The 22,890-nt window shown below is 32.0% G+C and overlaps 2 protein-coding genes across 4 annotated transcripts; both read right to left on the bottom strand.

Moving 5' to 3' along the window:
• Positions 1-6,875: 6,875 nt before the first annotated feature.
• Positions 6,876-12,182, bottom strand: LOC140452293 (protein D3-like). 3 transcript variants are annotated; one of them, XM_072546460.1, is made up of 5 exons: positions 11,940-12,182; positions 11,798-11,874; positions 9,563-9,686; positions 9,279-9,492; positions 6,876-7,069 (listed from the first exon to the last, which is right to left on the bottom strand). In XM_072546460.1, the coding sequence occupies exons 1-5, from the start codon at positions 12,004-12,006 to the stop codon at positions 6,931-6,933; spliced, it is 621 nt and encodes a 206-aa protein (XP_072402561.1). In that variant the 5' UTR covers positions 12,007-12,182; the 3' UTR covers positions 6,876-6,930. The 3 variants fall into 3 exon arrangements, with proteins under 3 accessions (XP_072402561.1, XP_072402563.1, XP_072402562.1); XM_072546462.1 differs by having other exon boundaries at positions 12,028-12,182; XM_072546461.1 differs by having other exon boundaries at positions 12,024-12,180.
• Positions 12,183-16,542: 4,360 nt separating this feature from the next.
• Positions 16,543-21,570, bottom strand: LOC140452314 (protein D3-like). The gene is made up of 4 exons (XM_072546491.1): positions 21,346-21,570; positions 19,482-19,605; positions 19,204-19,417; positions 16,543-16,734 (listed from the first exon to the last, which is right to left on the bottom strand). Exons 1-4 carry the CDS (start codon positions 21,403-21,405, stop codon positions 16,596-16,598), a joined length of 537 nt encoding a protein of 178 aa, XP_072402592.1. The 5' UTR covers positions 21,406-21,570; the 3' UTR covers positions 16,543-16,595.
• Between the last annotated feature and the right edge of the window lie 1,320 nt (positions 21,571-22,890).

Here is a 22,890-nt window from a genome sequence, read left to right as displayed (position 1 = left end):
TTAAAAAAAAAAAATGTTTTCAAAATTATAAAAATTTTCGGAGAAACATTTATTAGATTAAAACATTTTTGTATTAAATATTTTGAAGATGTAAGCAGTGATTTTTACTTACCAAACTAATTTTTATTTGGTAAGTTAACAAAATTGTTTTTTCTTTTTAGTTCAACCTTGTAAGTATTTTGTCTTTTTTAGCTATTGATAATAATTTTAAACACAATTGAAAGCTCGAGAATAAAAAAATAGTTAACCAATAGCCCTATTATTGACTCCAACCCATCCAAAACAGTTATATATATATATATATATATATATATATATATATATATATATATATATATATATATATATATATATATATAGGTATGTATAAAGCATATTTATAAAGCCATAAAAGGCTTTTTAATAATCGTTTGATGCTTCACAAAACATTATTTAGTAGAGTATCTAAAGTATCTAAAATAGTTGAACCATAGTCGTAGCACGATGAAATGGATTGCCATTATTGCTGAATGAGGTTGAGTAGAATCCACAATTTGGAAGTTATAGATCGGTAATTTGAAACCGGAAGTAAGTCCCCTGAACTCGTTTGTGACAGTTGAACAACGTGATGCACGGGACACACCATGATTGTTATTAGGCAAAAGGTAATTTTCTCGATAAGACACACAAGTCGGAGTGAAGTTAAATCATAATGAGAAAAGTTCTACTGATTTAATTATCTGTGACAGCGTGAAATCCAAATTATGTAAATATAATGAAACTTAATTTGACGATATTGAATTATGCAAAAGATATAAGTAATTTTTAATTATATTATTTACAAATTTTCCCCAGTTCCGAAATTTCAACGACTACAAAATTTAATGAGGTTTCTAACATTATTTGTTTGTGTATACAGGATGCTCTACAGGAAGTAAACAACTACAATAATATATGTATACAAATAATAGTACTCTTCGACCATAATCATTTATTTATTTTTTTTATTTAACGGATGTCACAAATTAAGGATAACGCTACAAATTTCAACAAAAATGAAAATTATACAAAGAACATTAAAAAATGTTTATTAAACGTTGACGTCGGAACTACTTATCCAGTTTATTGATTCAGGTGTTGCTTCAATGAAGTCTACCCCATCCGGTATAAATTCTATTTAATGGCAACCATCCATGACTTACGATTCAAATCAAATCCTAAAACCAGTTGACTAGGATAAAATACCATATGAATGAGGGATTCTATGCTTTGTTCCCTTCCATTTTCCACCATTTGTTTGTCTCAAAAGATCTGATATTGAGGGAATTGGAAGTTAGTAATGATGTTATGTAGTTTATCAAATTCGGGAGATTCATCTGTTCTTAAATCTTTAACTTCCATTTCAATCTTTTTCATGCTAAGTCTGCGTCTAACGTACTCTCTGTATTTTGTATTTACCACTAAAACAGTTCTTATTTATTTTTAATAGTATGTTCTTTATGGGATGGTGTCCGGGATATGTTCACTGTTCTGGCAGCTATCTGATTAGGAGTGACTGAGCTTGTTTTGTTGTTTATTATTGTTGTGTCACCACCAAGTTTCTTCAGCAGACTCGAAGCCTTTCTATTAGAATGTCTGAGGTTTAAATTTTCAGTTGTATGCGTCCATGTTTATTTCTTTTTAGTCAAGAAACGATAACGATTTATCACATAATTTCGAGTTTTCCTGTTCTTAAAACTCACTATAGAATTATGGTCCCACCCAAGTATATATTATTTTCTATAGCTTTTTGGCATGGCTTTTTTTGCAATCGAGAGTATGGTTTCTATAAGCGATACCAGTTGCTGATTTCTAATGGAATCCATTTTATGAGCTCTTTTAAGCAGTTGTATACTGTTACTTTTTTTTTTAATTACTTTATTCAAACACCAACAATATTACAATACTTACACATTACAGTAAAATAGTACGAAACAGATCAGAATTATGAAAGTTTCTGCCAGTACAGTGATGAGACGAATAAAAGGAATAGACCATGACGTTCTTAATATGCAAAGATGTATTCCATTGCATCCTCTAATATTTTTTTGTTACTAAAATCCCAGTTCTATTATAATCTGCCTATAAATTACGGCGTGAAAGTATTAAGCAATATTTCCACTCATAAACAAACAAAGTATATTAAATAACAGTACGCCGTATATTTTCTATTCAGTATCTACTTAATTATGTAGAAATAGCCAATATTTTAGTTTTGTTAGCTACGAGATTATTAACTACAAATAGTTGGATGGGATAATATAACGGTACAAACTATGTTTTTCCAAAATTCCAGCAGCTAGCGACCGTGCTTTTGGACAGCAATCACTAATATTCAAAAGAAAATTATGTTTCAGTATTTGTATTATTGATCGCCAAATATGAAACCTTTGTTTGACAAATTTAATTAAAAATATGGTATTGATCACTATCTACGCGAATACGTTGTAGAGTTTGAAAGCATGAACGGGATGACATTTTGTGATTTTCCGAATATTTTCTAATATTACTCACATCAATTGTTTGGATTCAATTTATTGTTTATAGGAGATATACGAATTCAGAATGTATTATTTAAGATATTTTATAACGTCTGTATAATCTACGAAATCAAATAATATTTATTTTAAAGAAATTTTATCGTCAATATTTAAAAATTAAAGAAACCATTAAATTCTTGAAATAACAAATTGACTATATTTATTTTAAAGTCAATATCATAAAAAGTTTAATGTAAAACGGATAATGTTTAAATTGTTTTATTTATTTATGTCTGTCAGTGTTAACACCTCTAGCCCTTACGCAAACTTAAATTCGCGTGGACATTCTCCATACAAATTGTCAACATTTTGTTGTGGTAGGTTGTTCCATTCTACAAGAGCAGCTTTTAGTAGCTATACTGTGTTTTGTGAATTAGCGAGCTCTAATTCTTCTTTTAAGCATATCTCACAAATGCTCTATATAGCTAAGATCGGGTGAGCAAGCAGGCCACTCCAGAGCAGTGATACGTTCTGCTTCAAGGAAATATGTTGTCACTCTACTGATATGTGGAGGTGTATTCTCATGCATGAAAATTTAATCTTCACCCATTGCACCTCTTCAGAACCTAACTACAGGTTATAGAACCAAATTAACTAAATGAGTTTTTTTATAATGCCTTTCCAGAATATGACACTTGACCCCTTATATATGTGAACAGATCTGGCGGTTTCCGTTTTTGCTTATCTTTATCCAAATCAAATCACATTTTGACAATTTCTAATGATCAAATGTTGGTGTTTTAGAAGACACCAATTTAGGCGATCAATATTGTTTGTGCTACCTGGATAAGTCGGGGATCCGTAACTTTCTACTGCTGTATAGTCTTTAAGCACGAAGTATTTTTCTTATCGTTTCAATGGCAACATTTACATCTGTAACTTCCAAAAGTTGCCCTGGGAGTTGTAGGTGAGAAATTTTTGGGTCTCTTCACAAGCCCAATTGTTGCACAAGACCAACAGGGGTGGTTAGTGTACAGGGGTGCCATTTACTTTGGTAGTCATGATCGAAATCAATTTAATAATATTATTTTCTGTCCTCTGGGCCATACGAAATGTGTAAAAGTGCTTTTTTGGTATCTGGTATACTGTAAATCCTAAATACTTTCTCAAAACGTCATTTTGAAGAGGAAAGATAAAAGTTTTTTTTCTGTAAAGCAATGCTTATATCTATACCCCTATGGAAAAACGTTATGGGGCAAAAAAGAAAAATCGCGTCTTTCTGTTTCTTGCTTCATTTTTTAAATACATTTTTTTTCAGTTTTCTGTAGATGTATATGTACGAAAACTGCATAGAATTCATCGTAGTGCATAAGGACAAATTCACCCCCTTCCCAAAAACGCACCTCCTTGAATAATAGTACTCCGCGGTTTTTTCACATTTCGTGTCCATTCGCCATATAAACTATTAACGTTATAGTTCCTTTTAGTCCTATTTTTTAAATATAGTCAATAGCCTATGTCTATATCTGCACATATTGCGACAAAAAAAGATTTTTAACAAAATATTAATTTGCTTATCCAAAAATCGTAGGGTACTACAAAAGATGGGATTTTCTAGATGTGCCTCTTCTTTTTAGGATATTTCCACAAGTTTATTTTAGTTTTCTATAGTGATTGATTTTGTATCTGCAAAACATGCATAGACGTCTTTAAGATTATTGTAATCTCATGTATCTGTGTTATTTATGGAGTTTTGGATGTCCTGGGAATCTATTTGTTGGTTTCATTTATTTTATTTAGTATATGAATTTTAACAGTACGATAAATACCCATATACAAATATAAAAATAAAACTAAATATTAATGTCTAATTTATACAGCCATTCAATTGCTTCTGGGGAACATTCACAAAGTTGTGGAATTTTCCTTGTTAGCACGATTTGGACAGTCTAAAACACAGTGGTTTATGGTCTGTCTAGGTGATCCGCAATTGTACCGTGGACCCTCCGCACGACCCCATTTGAACAGCGAGTTAACACATTTACAATGGTCCATAAGTATGCGATTAAGCCTCGCCCAGGTGGGCTGGAGCATATTTGATCCGATGAAGCCTTGAGTTAAGGTGAATATCTGGATATAGTCTGATTCCACTGTTGGCATCTATCTTGTTGACCATTGCCAATGTGTATTATAAATATCACCAATTTTTCGGGTAGTTCTGATTGGAGGATTTCTAGACCTCAGTTCCTGGTATTTTTAGTGATGTATGGTATTCCTTCTTGGATTGGTAATTGTACATTGGCTACAATCTTCTAGTACTCTCCCGCTAATGCTACTACCATACAGCACATAGCATTAATATTTTGTTGTTATGCGCATTATTTAGCCATATTGGTGCACAATAATCTGCCATTGAAAATCTTTTTTTTGTTCAGTTGATTTTTCCCTGGATTTCTAATGTAGTTTTTTCTGCTGTCTCTAAGATATTTGTCCATATATCACCTATATCTGTAGTGTAGATGTATTCTTTTTATCGTGTTATTCTTTAGTTAAGTTGTATATATAGCTGAAGACTTTTGCTGTCGTTCGGGACGTCAAGGTTTACTACTTTGTTAATCTCAATGTGGTCTTTGATTTTTTTTCAGTTTTACTTTTACTAAAGCTACCAGTGGGTTGTTATCAGACCCGATGTGTTGTCCCCGGTGAGTTTTTAACAGATTTTAGGGCATTTCCGAATATACTATTAATCAAGATGCAAGAATTTTCGTTTCTTACGATTCACTCTGGGCTATCATGAAAACCTTCTCCAAAAAAAAGTGATACCAATTTTTATGAACAATTTTTTTATAGTAAATAAAATATACTATAATAAAATATAAGTAAATTTTCAAATTTGAATATTTTAATTTACAGCTAGCCCCATCGTAAAGTATGGTAAAATATACACAAAAATGCTATATATGTTATATATAAAAAGTTTATAGTTTACAAGTTATTAACCATTTACATGGTACATATTTCTCTAAAAGCTGCATATAAATAGAAAGTTTGAACCTATTTCGACATTTTGCTTTTAAATACAAAAGAAGAAACTTTCTTTTTCATTTGATTATTAATAAGCAACAAACAAATAGCTTTTCGCCCTTACAAAATCAAAAGCATACGATGGGCGAGTATGTGTTGTTGACGTTAGGCATGCTTCAAGCGGTTATTAAAAGCGGTATAATGTCAACACGTACTGACCCACTGTGTGCTTGTGATTCTGCAAGAGCGAAAAGCTATTTGTTTATTGTTTGTTCACTCAATCAAAAAGAAAGTTTCTTTAATTATTTTTAATAATAAATTGTCGAAATAGGTTTAAACTTTCTATTAATGTGTAGCTTTTAGAGAAATATGCACCATGTAAAAAGTTATGAGGATTAAAAGTTTGTCTAATTCGTGGACTTCTCGAGTTAAAATGTTTATTAACTTTTAAACCATAAACTTTTTATAAATAAATAAATAAAAATTAATTTGAAAATTTATTTATAAAACTTTTTTTTATAAAAATTGGTACCACTTTTTGAGATAGGGTACCTGCATATTCGTTTTCAGAATTCGAAAAAAATTACATAAGATAGAATGGTTTTCAACTATCCACCCTTCCATGCATTCAGAAAGATACCCTGCTGCCGGACTAAGACATTAATCTTAAGTTTTTTCATTTCTTTGGCCGCATTTCTCAATTTGCTAGCCTGATATAGTGTTCGTACATTCCATGTTGCTAATTTAATGATTTGTTCTTTTTGAACTTGGGATCTGGCCTGGCGTGAGAACACATGGTTCTCGCACCAGGCCAGATCCCAACCTAACGTGGCCGGTTGCACATTTCTCACTATCAAGCTTGAAAAACTGAGAGCGCCGATTGCTAATCGGATCACATAACATCTGAGGTTTATTTATTTATACTTTCATGAGAGTTTTCTAGCTCTAGTATTTGCTCCTCTACTACTCCTAGAAGCTGCCGAATTCGCTGTTTAGAATGTTACTCTTATTTGCCTTCATTGTCGTTGAGGTCTTCATATGTAACCCTAGACAAGGGACCCTTCCAGAGAGCTATCAGCCAGACCAACTAAACTCTTTATAAAGTTGTTACACCTCTATCCGTCATCTTTTTCTTTTTCCAGGCATGGGACCGGCTGCATCGATTATAGAACTACCCAGTTAGCCCCACTACGAATACAGGCAAAGCTTTAGTGTAGAATATAACACTATTATTTTATACAACTTGGTGATTGTCATATGTGATGTAAAGTTAGTAGAATAATAGTGATCTAACAGTTTAGATCTTGATATTAGTAATTTATTTTTATATTATTGGATTAAAAAAAACAAAAAGAAGGGCGAAAGCTATTTATTATTTATGTTTTTTATAATGTTATAAATACAATTGTTAAGCCTTGGTTAGTTTTTGCATTTCAAGGACCCATTCGTCAAACTGGGCCTGATAGAAGTTTCCAGCGATTGGTTGACCAAGGTTGTACTTCTCTGCATATTTCCTTGCCGAAAAATTAAGTCTGCCTGTTCTGGTCCTAAAATAAGGCAACATTTTTAGCATGAAATTGTTAATTTAGTAATTTAAATAGTACTCTATTTTATCTAATACGTCATCACATTCTATTATAAAGTAAAAAAAATTGATAAAACAAGAAAAAGAATTGGAAGAAAATAATAAAAACTCTAATTAAGCAATGTGTATCGACAGGTGTATTTTAAAATTTGTAGATTTTGCTATTACAAGGCTGTTGTTTGGTTGGCACAAGCTAACCAGCCGTATTTAGTCAGTTCTGATTCCTCTTCTGCCGTGTCTCTTTTTGTCTCTTGTCCATGTTATATTTATAAGTCGTTTTGTTTATAACGAAATGTTTAGACTCTACCCCACACCCTCTCCCCCCAACTCCGCCAGCTCTCTGAGGTACCGTTTAGGCAACACTTTCCCTCTGTGTGCTATACGTACCACGGATACGATGGATTGGGGAGCTCTAGTACAAATCTTACATCTTACAGTTACAGTTGAGGGATATTTGTGAGAATATGTTTATAAAGGGTGATTGATTAGAGTGATAAAGCTTAGTAGATTCGCTATAACAGATAGCAATAAAAGTTAATAACAAAAATTGTAGGCAATTTTAAGGTTCACATTACAAAATTAGATAGAATGTTACAGGTTACATACAAAGAGCTTAACGTTCTGTTCTAGCTAAACTTTGCTGATTTTGTTTTCGGCATGTCTGCGATGTAAAGACTAAATAGCAGTGGTGCGAGTACCGAGCCTTATGACAGACCATTTTTGAATATACTTGAATGCTTATTTCTGAACCCATAATTTTTTGAAATGCTCTGTAAGGGCAAATAACTCATTCCTTCTTCGCCAGACTGTGTCAAAAGCTTCTAACAGATGTACGAAAGCAGAAGCACTCTTAAGTTTTCTTTGATAACCGACTTCTATGTAATTACAGAGAGATAGCACCTAGTCGGTGCAACCTCGATTTGGTCTAAAACCTGCTTGTTCGATTGGAATCGGCTTTTATAGGGCCCAAACTTTCCGACTTGATTCGTTAACGTTTAGTTTTTTACTGTCTCAGTCCATTTTTGCTATCGTGCTGCATTTAGATTATAAATAAGTTCATCTGTAAACTCTTGGTCTGCAGTTTCAAGATAATTCTGGTGTAATATATCACTATTATGACACCATACCGGGATATATTCTTTTCGATAACTTCTAGACATGCTTTTCTTGTCTGTTCTTATCACAGTCATGACAAAACAAGCATAGTTTTTGCTGACATCAGTTATCCAACCCAGGCACTTATTAAGGTCAGAAGTGACTATTGAAGTCGCCTACATACACCGCTGGATGGGGGTAAGTGTCTAGAACGTGAGTTGGCTACTGCTTACCTGGAGGTTTATAGACATTAGTGGTAGTGATACTGGCTATTTTTGTAACAACGAATTATATGTCGTTCTTAGAGGAGGTGGTAACAAGGGGTGCGTGTTCTATGTTTGTTTTGATGTATATGGCTATGCCGTATGTTTGATGATAGGTAGCACCCAACAGTTCGTAGCCTGGTATTTTTCCTATTTTTTAGGAATTATGTTTAATTACACAATGAGTTTCCTGTTATCCTGTTATCTTTTAGTATCCTTAATAGATACTGATTTTTGGCGTAGCTTATGCTTTCTATATTAATCTGACAAATTCGAACTGAAGGACCGTACATTTTCGACTGTTTTGTATACAAACAAACGGTTCAATTTTTTTATTAATACGACTAATAGCTAACTGTGTCAGGATTGGTCTATCTTAATAGGCGCAAGTAAATAAACTTATTATAATGTACAAGTTGCCCCAAAAATATCATTTTAAAATTTGTAATCATTTTTCGTTCGTATACATGAATTTTAATTTCAGTTGATGGCATTAAAATGAGAAGCAAACGCGTTTGCTCGACCACTGATGTTCCGTGAAGCTGTTGTCAAATCGGTAGATACCTTCGGCAAAAATCGGTAGATTTTGGTATATCGTACACCTTATTTAAATTTGAAATTATTAAAGGAGTGGTAATCCAGCGAAACAAATGAATTGGTTATAAAACATCGCGATGTTATATTATAATTTACGCTGGTTAATTGCAAGTCAGGGGATCTCAATTATTGTATTAAAAATCTTATATTCCGTTTAAAAATTTCCAAATCTGTATGTATATTCATTAACTTCGAATGTGATTTTTTTATACTTACAAATTATCTATCCTTTGTTCATTGAACTCAATTTTTCCATTTTGTTTATAAACTAAAAATATATATCTGTGTAATCCAGTTCCTTGTGGAGGTCCAGAGCCTCTATATCCAGCAATTGTTTCACCTTTTGCTACATCATTTCCCGGTACATTGCCTACGGACCAGTGGAGCACTTCACTGACCTTCGGTTCCTTTCTACTTGGTGCATCCGGATCTACATGTTACAGAAGAAAAATATGACAATTAGAAAACCTAACGACACGAATTTTTAAAAACAATCTTACCAACCATCAGAACTGTGTAGTAGGAATCCGAATCGGCTGGCCAGGTTATAGTAGGTTGATCCTTTACTTGTGTTGGTGTTAGTTCATTTCCAAGATCTACTTTTTGACCACCAGGATATTGTACCTGTACATATGTAATAGATTTAAAAATATGCAAAAGTGATTATCTAGGAAAATTACTCTAACAAATAAGGAGAAATCATTGAAGAAATAGAATAACATATTGCGGAAAGAAGATTTCTTGGAACTCTCTTGGAACTTGAATCGTTGAAGAAGAAGAATATGGAATTTTTTTATCTAGATTTGAGTAAATATTGTCAAAAATGGGTTTCAATGCTTTTTTATATTAAACGCGCTATGTTTTAAGCAACTGTTCATATTTCAAATCAAGCTTTAGATTATTTCAAATAAAAATAAGGATGCTACATGTATCCCTTAATGATTTTCTCACAAGGGGCGAATTTTAAAATTCGACGTGTTATATCCTTTACGTTTATTTGAAATACTTTTTAAAAATATTTGCCCATTTGAAAAAGAAATATAAAGAAATACATAAAATACAAAATACACAAGGAAAGTGAATTTCCTGTAGTCAGCCTCACCTAAATATTTAGGTAGGCATGAGTAAAGCCAATAAATATACGGGCAAAACCCTTTAAATTAGTTAAATTAGTTAAATTATATTGTTGCTGATAATATTATACGATGTTAACTTTTACACGGAATTTACTTCATGGCAACGTAATACTCCCAAACTGGGGTTTCTGGAAAGCATGAGGTGTTGACTGATGTATGTGTGGATTCATTAAATGTAGAAAACGAATAAACTAAAAAAAATGAATTTAATGTGGGTAAATCTTTGAATGAATATATAAATTTAATTAAATGTTACTATAGTGTTATATTCATATAATGATTAATGATAATGGTTAAAAAACTATATTATACCTGTCAGCCACAGGACAAAGTAAAAGAGCTACAAAGAAAAGGATATAAAGCTATTCAAGCTGATAAGAAATTGAAGTAAAGAACTAAAAAACCTCTAGATATGTTTATCCTGACATGAAGATCAGACAAGGTGAAGATATTAACAAAATCTTTGGAATTAATATATTGAGGATGGGAGTTGAAATCCAACCACTAATGAGTTTAAAGCTTATCCAATGGTACTACAGCCCAAATCGGGCCTTGGCCTCATTCAACAAGTTTCTCCAATCATTTCGATTTACCGCTGTTCTTTTCCATGAACGCGTTCCCAGGCAGTTCCTGGCATCATCATCGACTTCGTCTTCCCATCTCTTTTTAGGTCTTTTTTCCTGCATTCTTGCATTTTGTAATTTTCTGGAAATTATATTCTCATGCATGCGGACCACGTGCCCTATCCACCATAATCTCTGCAGTTTAGTGTATTGTGCTAGAGTTGGTTCGCTATATTGCTTGTATATTTCTCACGAATCACGAAGTCACGAATTACCATACTTGCATTTTAGAAGACAAGTAGTATTACAGCTTCTTACAAAATATGGACGTTCTCCAACTAAACCCGGGCCGCATACACCGTTTTCAACATCCGCTGTTTTAGAAGATCTAAGAAAAAGAAGAAAAATCACATTATCGTGAAAGGAGACTCAAAGTACCGACGATGCAAAATGTGCCAAAGAAGAACAACAGACTTGTGTAACAAATGTAATGTGGCCCTACATGTGCCCCTACTTGCTTTGAAACTTTCCTTAAATAATATTTATACTATATATCTCCAGTTCTGTAAGCACACGATTAGTTTTTTTAATACATTTTTATTACATAGAAACATTTTTATTATTACCAAACCATAAGCGCCAAACTAAAGTTGCCACTTATTGTGACAACCTTTTGACAGACCTTAATTTTTTTTACATTTTTGAATAAATATATAACACTCTTTGTAATAAAAAAAATTTACAACTTTCAAGCTTTTTTGTTCTGAGCACTAATGGGTTAAGGAGCTTTTAAAAATATAAAAATATATATGGTGTTCCGTTAAAAATCAAGCTTATCGACTATGCTAGGCTTGCGTGAATCACCCCCTGTGCATTTAAATTTATGTTTAAAATAAGTACATATGTATATATAAATATATATAAATATATATATATATATATATATATATATATATATATATATATATATATATATATATATATATATATATATATATAAATATTTATATATTAATTGAATAAATATATCTCTTACCTCAACCACGTGCTCAGGCACTTGGTCGATGACGTTTGGCACAACCTGTTCTTTTTCCATCTTTTCTTTCAGAGCTCCTAAAAAGGTTCGTATAAGAGTAGAATACTTATTTTAGAAATTGGGTCTTATATTAAAAACGTACCTTTATCTGTAGAATTTACAAAATAAACATTCAAAAAGATAAGCAAACAGGTAATTTTAATATACATATTATCAGGCAACGTACTTACTAACACACCAATGCGTGAATAAGAGTAACTTTTCAATATTGATATTAAATGTCAGTTCTCAACAACCGGTTCAATTACGCAACCTTTTTCTCTTTGATATTAACAAACTAGCAACAATAACATTTACACACAAACATAGTTCTAGGCTATCTAATTAACTCAGCTGGTTTAACATAGTTGCCAGTTTTAAAAAAGAACTAATAGTCGATAAAAGCATTGCAGATAACAATGAACTAACTACCTAGGTCGTTCGATAAATTGTTGTCAAATACTCAGAATATAATAGCGGTAGATTTAGGAATTACACAATCTTTTCCACGATATAATTTTGTGATATCACTTCAAATATGTTATGTATTAAACATTTTCTAATTTTTTAAATACTCTCATTAATAATTCTCCCATTAATAATTATATTTTTCACTTAGCTAATACGGTTAAATTATCCGCAAAAGCGGATAATTTATTTAATTTAATCATTGGAGTTGATCGGTGAAAATTGTTATATTACTTTATAAATCACTATTTCTTACTATCGGTTGTCAATAGTGGTTCTCCTTGCCGTAGTCCCCATTTAACTTAAAAAGTATCTGATCTTATTTATGGTACTGATAATGTTTTTAATAATAGATATAAGTTATATAAACAGGCAGCTTTGAGATTTTCCAATTTTGGTAGAGCGAGTGGAGGGTGGTTGTGTGGTGTTAATCATAAGATACAACATGAAAAAGTAAGCATTATTCCAGTGTATCTGAGGCCGGGAGAGTACTGGGAGGAGTGTTTTGAAAACGTTGAAAGGGTTTTAGTAGAAAATTCAGATCAGAATGTTGAAAATAGTTTAGTTGTAGGTGATTTTAATGTAAGGTTGGGGGAGAAAGGGATTCTAGGTGATGAAATTGATAAAGATAGGGTATACAGAAGGACAAGCCTAAGTGAAAGGAAAGTTTCTAAAGATAAGTTAATTAATCATATGGGAAAAAATTAATTGGGCTGTGTGACAACTTTAATTTGGTTATTTTGAATGGCAGAACAAAAGGCGATATAGAGGGGGAGTATACATTCTTAGGGCTGTTAGGCAGTTCTGTCATAGATTTTGCATATGTATCAAGACCGATGTTAAATTTAGTAGATAATTTTTTTATAGATTGTGAATATTCTGACGATATGCCTCTAATAGTGGAGTTGACCTTCGACAATAGTCAATTAGTAAAGTTTTGCCACTGCTTCCTAAAATTACTTGGACCCAAACTGATTCGTAAAAATATAAAGAAAGAATGTCTTGTGAAATTAATAGAGTGAATGAGTGGACTGATCAATCGGAGATAACTTTAGAGTTATTACAGCAATGTATAAAAAAGTCAGTACACAAGGAACAATGTAAGCTTTTTATGGCAAAAGAGGAGTGTAAACAAAGCCAGCAATGGTTTGATGGTGAGTGCACAAGAAAGAGGAAGCAAGTAATGTCATATCTCAGAGTACCTAGAAAAATTACCTCAACTTATGCAACGATAACGAACATATACAGGAACGTTAAACAAGAATATAAACACCTTTGTGACTTTAAAAAGAAAGAATTTTATAAGAATGCTGCATTGAGTTTAAGAAATACAAAAAATTCAAAAGAATTTTGGAAGGCTGTTGGACTGTATAAGTTTGGAAGTTCGGCCATTCGGGAAGGTGTTAACTTAAACAGTTTACTGCAATATTTCGCAAGACATTTGAATACGGAGATAACAGCAGATCCTGTGCTGTATGCAGAACCATTTATCCTCAATGAACATTTAGACCGATTGTTTAGTATGGAAGAACTTCAAATAACATTGGATTCTTTAAAACCAAATAAAAAACCAGGAGTGGATAGAATTGCTGCTGAGTTCTACAAGTTTCTTCCAGAAAACGGAAAAGTGCTTGTACTTGGGCTTGCTAATAATTTTTTCTTCAAACCAGACTTTTCTCAGGCTTTTTATAATGCAATAATTTTTCCTCTTTATAAGAAAGGAAACATGGAAAGTGCAGAAAGTTATCGAGGTATTAGCTTCTTAAATGCAGTAATCAAACTCATTGCGGCATTGACTTTAATCAGACTTACCTCGTGGGTACAAAATAATAACATTTTAAATGAGTTCCAGGCAGGATATAGAACCGGCTATTCAACTATAGACAACATTTTTAATCTTACGAGTATAGTAAAAATCCAACATGCCGGGGAGTAAAAAATGTTTATACATTTTTTGTGGACTTTAGTACTGCTTTTGATATGGTTGATCTGCGGGCACGTTTTTACAAGTTGAGTCATTTAGGATTATCTACTAAAGGGCTGAATTTGTTCAAATGTATGCTCGCGAATACAAAATCGGCAGTCTGGTCAAGGGAAGGTCTATCTAAATGGTTTGACTGTAATGTAGGAGTGAGACAGGGATCTCTTTTAAGTCCATTACTGTTTGCGCTTTTCTTGAATGACCTACATGAAGCATTTGAAGGCGGTTTGGAGATTAATGGTTTGATCATAAGACTTTTATTATATGCAGATGATTTGGTTTTAATGGCAATCAATCCGAAGGTGCTACAGCGGATGATTAATGAACTGGAAAAATACTGCAGGATGTGGAATCTAAAAATAAATTTAGATAAATCCAAAATTCTTGTATTCAGAAGAGGTGACGGTGTGATCAGGGAATCTTGCAAACTGAATGATCGAGTATTAGAGGTAGTGAATAACTATAATTATTTGGGAATGATACTAACACCCAAGTTGTCGTTTAAAGCTCATCTAAAAAAGCGCCAGAGTTTGGCAAAAGTGGCGATTTACACGGCTTGGAGTAGTTTAGTGTCTAAGGCTGATATACCCTTTATGGCTAAAGTAGCAGTGTATGAGTCGGTGGTAAGATCAATTTTGACTTATGGGTCACAGGTATGGGGTTTTTTTGAGCACGATGAGGTGGAAATAATCACAGGATTTTATATAAAAAAATGTTTTCTTGTCCAAGGTATTGTCCTAACTTTATGCTAGATTTGGAGACAGATATTGCTAGAGTGAACCTATATACGATGAATTTACATAAAAAGTATGTTAAAAAAATACTAGGACATTCGATGGCTGTTTAAATTAAGATGTGGAGTTCTATATTTGAATGATCAACGAAAGAAGGTTTTGCTCAATGTGTAACAGGGAAGATGTAATACATTTTTTTGGAAAAATATTCGGTGTTGAGACAGGTTAGGTTAAAATGGTTGGGTAGAAATGAACTTAGTAGAGTGGAAGTAGTTACTATGGTGAGGCAGGGACAGGCTGAGTTAGCAGGTTATTGTAGGGAGGCATAGCCGTATAGGAATGAGTTAGTGAGCCTGTTTAATTACTAAATCTATAAGCATGATGTTAGTTCAATAGGATGAAAATATTAAAATTGGCATTAATAATTTGTTTGCTTATAGATATTATCTTTTTATCTGTCTTATCTATCTTGACTCTCTTGATATTATTATTGTTATTATTATTATATAAACAGCTTTCACTCCCTCTAAGGGACAAATTCAATAATTTTAAATGCAAGCTATACCTTACTGTTATACATTGTCATTGTTTGTTACTCAGTAGGATATATACATTTAGTTTATTAGCTTCTATAACATTTATATGAATATTTACTTAATTTATTTTTTATTAATTTTAATGACCTTGTTAAATAGAATGAGCCTTAGTGTAATCTTTTGTATATTAAGGAATAATATTTGTTTGCCAACCCTCCTGATGGCATGTGCCAAGGAGAACAAATGTCGCTAAAAGAGAATATTGTATTGTATTTTTTTTTAATGAGAAAGAAAAAGGCATTATTGATTGATTGATTAATTGATTGATTGACATTTCTGGTACTGCTTATTATATATATATATATATATATATATATATATATATATATATATATATATATATATATATATATTCTAAGAAAATTACTACCTTTTTTGCATCTATCCCCCATATATTGTATGTGTTGTTTCCAAGTCAATTTTTTATCCAGGATAAAGCCCAGGTATTTGACATGGTTTTTGAATGTAAAAGATTGATTATTAAGAAGTATATTTTGATTTAGAGAAAGGTTGTGTCTGAATGCAGTCATCAAAAAGAAAAATTTACTAATTTCACAATAACGTGGGATGCCAACCCGGTGTTTCTGTTTTGATCGGTAATATCAATTTTCTATTTCTCTTTGCCGACGTCAACCAGCGAAGAGCGCTATTCCACGAGCTGTCTGATTCCGGCTTTAGCGAGTCCACTGTTTACTAATTCCCCTAAACTGATAAACAATCTCAGGTCATCAGGTGTTCTTCTAATGCGTAGTACGAAGTATAACCCTACATTTCGTCAAAAAGGCGTAAATAGTTCTTCCCTTTAAAAACAACTTTTGGCTAAAGTTAACAATTTGTTAAAGCTGTCTAGACTGCTATTTTAAAACGCAACAATGTATTAATGATATCGATTTTTGTGACCCAGTTTGGGAAAAAGAAAATGCTACAAACGAAACAAAAACTATTTATTTATGTTTTTATAAAACAAACGTATACAATTTTTAATCCTTCATTAATTTGAACATTTCAATTACCGATTCGTCGAACTGAGCCTGGAAAAAGTTTCCAGCGAGTGGTTGACCTATATTATACTTTTCTGCAAATTTCCTTGTCGAAAAATTAAACCTGCCGCCTTTGGTCCTAAAATAGGGCATAATTTTTAACATAAAATAAAATAATTAAGTTAGTAATTTAAATAGTATCCTAGTTTATCTAATATTTCGTTATATTTGATTAAAAGAGGAAAGATTCGCTTCAGAAACCAACAGACAGAAAAAACCTCAGATTAACAAACTAAATCATTCGCTGTTTGTAATAAGATAACATAAATTTCAGTTATCTGTTATTAAGCATTGTATATCTACATTTTAAACTGACTCTTACTCTTAAACACGCAGGTTTTAAAATTTCAAAATTTGGCTCCCACCACTGCGTTGTACTATGAGTTATAAAATAATCTATCGAGATAGTGATCGAGTGTCAACAAAAGATATGAGGTCACCCAAATACATTCAACATGTAAGTCATTCTTGCTGGATCGGCTATTTCGCCGAGCACACCATACACAATATCCAACAAAATTTGGATACTGATCATAAAATATTAATTAGGCCTTACAAATCGCTAATTAGAACTAAAATCGACTATGGTTGCATATTTTAAGATGCTGCATGTAAAACCACTCTAAAAAAACTAAACAGTATTCAATCTACAGTTTTGAGATTAGCACTGGGAGCTTTTGAAACTAGTCCGGTTAGTAGTATGCAAGTTCTAACTGGAGAACCTTCCTTACATGTAAGACGACAGCAACTATCCTTGAACTACATTGCAAAGATATCATCCCAGAAACAGCGTTATGTATTTTTCCACATCTGCAACCCTGGACTTCCTCCTAACAATAAGACCAAAAACTCTACACCACTCATAGAAAGAATAAAGCTCACAACTTTCGATATGAATCATCTCAATGTATCGCTAAATATAAATGCAAACTATCCCCCATGGACAAGCCAAACATTAACTATTGATGTAACACTTACCAAGTATCCAAAATCAACTACAAATTCCAGAATAATTAAATATCTATTCATGGAAATTCTAGCCCACTATCCTAATTATTTGCAAATCTTTACCGATGCCTCTAAAACTCCAAATGGTCACGCTGCTGCCTACTACTGTAAAGAAAATTCTTACAGCATATCGATACCAACCAACTGCAGTATACTAACAGGTGAGGCTACAGCTATTTTGGAAACCCTAATCTTCTGCGAAAAGAGTAGAACGATGAAGTGTATTATCGTAACAGACTCATTAAATGAATTACTGGAACTGAAACAAATATATACCAACAACCCTATTATACAGAGTATAAAAAACGAACTAGAAAAATTTCGATAATTAGAAAAGGAAGCGGCTTTTATTTGAGTACCTTCACATGCAGGTATTTACGGAAATGAAAAAGCAGACCAACTGGCTAACAAAAGTCGAATGAACTCAAAACATCCTGCAAAATTGAAGACATATCCGTACACCAATCTAAAAAACCTGGTTAAAATCCACTGTATTAATACTTAGCAAAATTATTGGGAAAATTTAGGTACTAAATTAAATGTAATTTGCCCAAAAATAACTGATGTCCTGGAGACTACGTTAAACAGAAGAAACCAAGTCATTATTAATCGTTTAAGAATTGGCCATACTGCCTTAACACACACATACCTAATAACAAAAGAACCACTACCTATCTGCTCCAGCTGCTCTAACCCACTGACTGTGAAACACATCCTGCTTGATTGTTCTCAATTCAAGGAAAAAAGATCCCACGGATTCACAGAAGATGATCTCAAGACAGTTCTCACCAAAAAAATTTCGACAGTGTTAAGCTATTTAAAAGACATCAAGTTATTCAATTTTATTTAATGTAATATTTCATGTATTTGTTATATCCACTAATAACCCTGCGCTGGTTAAATAAAAAAAAACAATATACGTATACCGTATACCAATAGTATGAAACCTGAGGTTCAGTAAGAACATTTTTTTTTAATTTTTTTTGGCTGCATGTTGTATATTTCTATTAGCTATTATACAATTCTTCTGGACTTATGTCTAGATATTTACAAGACAGCAAGAGAAGAAAGTAAAATCAATTCCAATTATTCAATACACTAAATATATATATATATATATATATATATATATATATATATATATATATATATATATATATATATATATATATATGTCTTGTGTAGACAAGCAAGATGAGATTCTTGCTTACCTTGAGGTGGCCTTCTAAAATATTTGGAAATATTGGTGATACAGTTGATAATGGATTAATAACAGTATTGTTATATTGTAACAAGAACTATTGAAGAAGTCTTTTAAAACTACAGCATCATGCGGTTTTATAATAATATTTTAAAGAGATATCTATTATTTTTGTAAATATATGTATGTGTATTTTGCATTTGGGTATGTGTAAGCGTGTGTTAATGTGATGATGTGTATCAGGTCAAATCAACCAACATATAAGTTACAGCTCCTAATGTCATATTTTCAGTTAATCCTGGGTATAAAGAAAAAAGATGTAAATTCTTCTGTACTTACCGATTGTCTATCTTCGGTTCATTGAACTCGATCTTCCCATTTTGTTTATAAACTAAAAATATATATCTGTGTAATCCACTTCCTTCTGGAGCTCCAGAGCCGCAATAATCAGCAAAAGTTTCACCTTTTGCTATATCATTTCCCGGTACATTGCCCACAGACCAATGGAGAGCTTCACGGTACGTGGGTTCTTTTCTGCTTGGTGCATCTGGATCTAGTTTAAAAAGAAAAATGCTTCATTAAGAAAACTTAACAAAATTTTTTGAAAGCAGTCTTACCAACCATTAGAACTGTGTAGTAAGAATCTGAATCGGCTGGCCAAGTTATAGTAGGTGTATACTTTACTTGTGTTGGTGTCAGTTCCTTTCCAAGATCTACTTTTTCACCACCAGGATACTGTACCTACACATACATAAAAGTTTTAAAAAATTTAAAATTAAAAAAAAAAAGAATTATTATTACCAAGAAATATTACCTAAAAATAGAAAGAAAATAAAGAAAATTAAATGTGAAAAAAAAATAGAGGAAATAGGAAAACATGTTGCAACAAGGAGATTTGTTGAGGCTCTTTTATTATTTAAAGTCACTAATAAGAATCTGTAATTGTTTTTGATCTAGATTTTGAAGAAGATTGACAAAACTGGTGATAAAGGAAAAAGTGTACAGTTTTTTAATGTTTTTTTATTTATTTTTATAGATTTGACAAAATAATATTTAGAGCATTACAAATAAAAATGAAGATCCCAAGTGTTTCTGAATAATTTTCTTGTTGAGAGGTAGAATTTTCAAAAAAAAATTTCGCGTCTTTTGCACATTTTTACTTACGTTGGAAAATTTCGAAATTTCTTTATTCGGCGAAAAAAGTTTTGAGAAGCACTTAAAATATCTACTTTTATTTGAAATCCTTTACAGAATATTATGTCAAATATTATCATCATAAGTGGCTTGACAATCCGTTGTTGATCTTGGCCTGCTCACAAAGAAGTTGCCACTCCTGTCGATTCCTGGCAACTTCCCTCTATCTTCTGACCCTTAGAATCTGGAAGTCTTCTTGCACATCATTAATCAATATCCTTCGTGATCGTCCTCTACTTCTTGTGCCCTCTGGTTTTAAAAATGTTAATCCCTTCGTGTAAGTCTCTGCACTTTAACAAATTTCTCAATATCTGGATCGGTGTATAACTGATATAGTTCAAAGTTGTATCTTCGACACCATAGCTCATTTTCCTCTACGGCTCAAAAATCTTTCTAATAATTTTTCTCTCAAAAATGCCAAGAAGTCTTTCATCATTTTGAGATGAGGTCCACGTTTCAGCCCCATATATCAAAACTGGTCTTATTAAGGTCTTGTATATATTGAGGTTTACTGCACGTTTTACATTTTTATTTTTTAAATGTTTCTGGAGACCATGAACAGTTCTGTTTGCTATTGTTATGTGTAATTTTATTTCGTCGCTTGTTGTGTTTGTTGCGTTTACGAGCGATCCAAATATGTGAATTCTTTGACTTTCACAAAGGTATGGTTGTTAATTTGAATTCTCTTTTGGATATTTTGTGGGTTTTAAGAATATAAAGAACAAGGAGGAGGACGAGTAACAACCTCGTAAAAATTCAAGGTCCGGCTGATAACACCTTGTCTAAAGTTACAGACAAAGATTATGTAAAATATCCAAAAAAGAGACGAAAAAATTACTATGTATATGAAGATGTAAGTGTAGTTTTAGATAAGATTTAATGAGTGAAAGCAAAACTCTGAAGAAATATCCCCTGGTCATTCAGATTGTAAGTTGAGTCGATAAACTAGTAATTCATTTCTTATTAAAGATAAAACTTGAAGATAAAATCATGGAGAACTTGTGAATACAAGTTAGCATAATGGACGACATATAATGAAAGCATATTTATGCCTGTACCATACACACATGGTGAAAATCCATAGACAGACAGTACAAGTCCTCGAATAACCACCTACAGAAAATCAGAAAAGAAGAAGATTTAAAGAAATATAAATGAAGGAAGTAAGAAAATAAAAGCAATAGAAACATGAAACGGTGATTCGGTGATTTTCTGGCAAAACTATAAGTTAAGAACATTGATATTTTAAATATTTTTTATTAAATTAAAATATGTGTATTCTCTTACCTCAGCCACATATTTAGGCACTTGGTCAATGACGTCTGGCACAATTTGTTCTTTATCCATCCTAACTATCGGAGCTTTTAAAAAAATTGGAATACGACTAGAAGTAAATTTAAAAAAAGGAGTCTTATATTAAAAAACGTACCGTTATCTGTCGAATTTATAAAATAAACATTCAAAAGATAAGCTAACAATTAATTTTAATATAGATATCAGGCAACCCAACTTTTTACCACATCAATGCAACAATAAGAGAATATTTTCAACATTTATTAAATTTTCGCTCTTAAAAACCGGTTCAATTATGTAATTTTTTTCTCTTTGATTAAAAAACTAGCAACAATAACATTAACACATAAATAGTTTTAGGCTATGTAATTAAATTGGATGATTTAACTGTCAGTATTTAGAAAAGATCTAATAGTCGATAAAAGCATTACAGATAATAGTTTCTAACTAACCAAGGTCGTACTATAAATTGTTGAATAATGATCAGAATATAATTTCTGAAACTGTTTTCTTATGGCTTAAATATTTATATGGGATTTATATGGGATTCTACAATTGATTCTACAAAAAAGATTGGTTTAAAAAATTCTGCGAAAATGCAAATGCAAGATTGATGGTTGATTTACTTGGCCTCATCTTATAGGCAGTAGCCTGCTTTGGCTAAAAAACTCTAAGGATGATGTTTTTACTTTCGGAATATCAAATTCTGAGTGTTTTGTGTGTTTTTGTATTGTTTGTTTGTTTAATGTGTGGTTACGTGGATTGTATATTTGTGTATTGTGTGTTGCATATGTATTGTGTATAAATTGTAGATGGTATATCTCCGACTTCCTATTAATCCAATATTGTTGGTATGTTCTTATTGTTGACTTCTTTTTTTAGTATCGACAACCAACGCCTGCTACATTCTGCTGATGAGTTTGCTACATTTTTTCCATATTAAGTAGGATGAGAGCTGCTTCTTTAAATTGTCTCCATGTCTGTTTCTTTAATGATTATTGATTCATATTTCCATTGTGGTCTTTGCTCGTTGTCCCATGCATGTTTGCATATTTAAGATTTATCGAAGTCTCTGTTCTTGGTGTATGAATGTTTCGTGTTCATTTACCCTGATACTTAGTATCTAAAAAGGAAAGAAAGAAAAAACATGCTAACAAAGGTTTTGACAAAAATGACTACTCATTGTCATTTATAAACAAGGAATTTCACAAGATTGAAGAAAGAACAAAACTTCACAAACAACCCAGAAACACTCACAAAAAGGGATTTAAAAATGACGTCAGCACTATATATGTAAAGGGTTTATCAGAAAAATTTAAAAGAATAATAAAGAAGTACATAAGTACAAATAAGAAATAAGATCAAAGAACTGTTTCTATGTGGGAGAAACCGTAGGACCACTAAGTTTCAGGATAAATGAGCACTAAACGCACATCAAGAACAAAGACTTCGACAAATCTCAGATGTGCACAAAGTATAATGGAAAGATGCATCAATAATTATGAAAGAAACAGGCATGAAAAATACAAGTCAAAGAAG

This window comes from Diabrotica undecimpunctata, chromosome 10 (genome assembly GCF_040954645.1).
Source record: "Diabrotica undecimpunctata isolate CICGRU chromosome 10, icDiaUnde3, whole genome shotgun sequence".
Taxonomy (NCBI): Eukaryota; Metazoa; Arthropoda; class Insecta; order Coleoptera; family Chrysomelidae; genus Diabrotica; species Diabrotica undecimpunctata.
The sequence above is the reverse complement of the archived record's forward strand: the minus strand, read 5'-3'. Positions and strand labels throughout refer to the sequence as shown.

Bases quoted from the DNA above. Each gene is read 5' to 3' on its own strand.
- LOC140452293 (XM_072546460.1), bottom strand. From the start codon at position 12,006: ATGTATATTAAAATTACCTGTTTGCTTATCTTTTTGAATGTTTATTTT. The intron at 9,687-11,797 runs GTAAGAGATATA...ACATATGTACAG, and splicing joins TGCCTGAGCACGTGGTTGAG to GTACAATATCCTGGTGGTCA. The intron at 7,070-9,278 runs GTAAGTATAAAA...GCCTTATTTTAG, and splicing joins GAACAAAGGATAGATAATTT to GACCAGAACAGGCAGACTTA.
- LOC140452314 (XM_072546491.1), bottom strand. From the start codon at position 21,405: ATGGATAAAGAACAAATTGTGCCAGACGTCATTGACCAAGTGCCTAAA. The intron at 19,418-19,481 runs GTAAGACTGCTT...TTTTTAAACTAG, and splicing joins CTACACAGTTCTAATGGTTG to ATCCAGATGCACCAAGCAGA. The intron at 16,735-19,203 runs GTAAGTACAGAA...GCCCTATTTTAG, and splicing joins GAACCGAAGATAGACAATCG to GACCAAAGGCGGCAGGTTTA.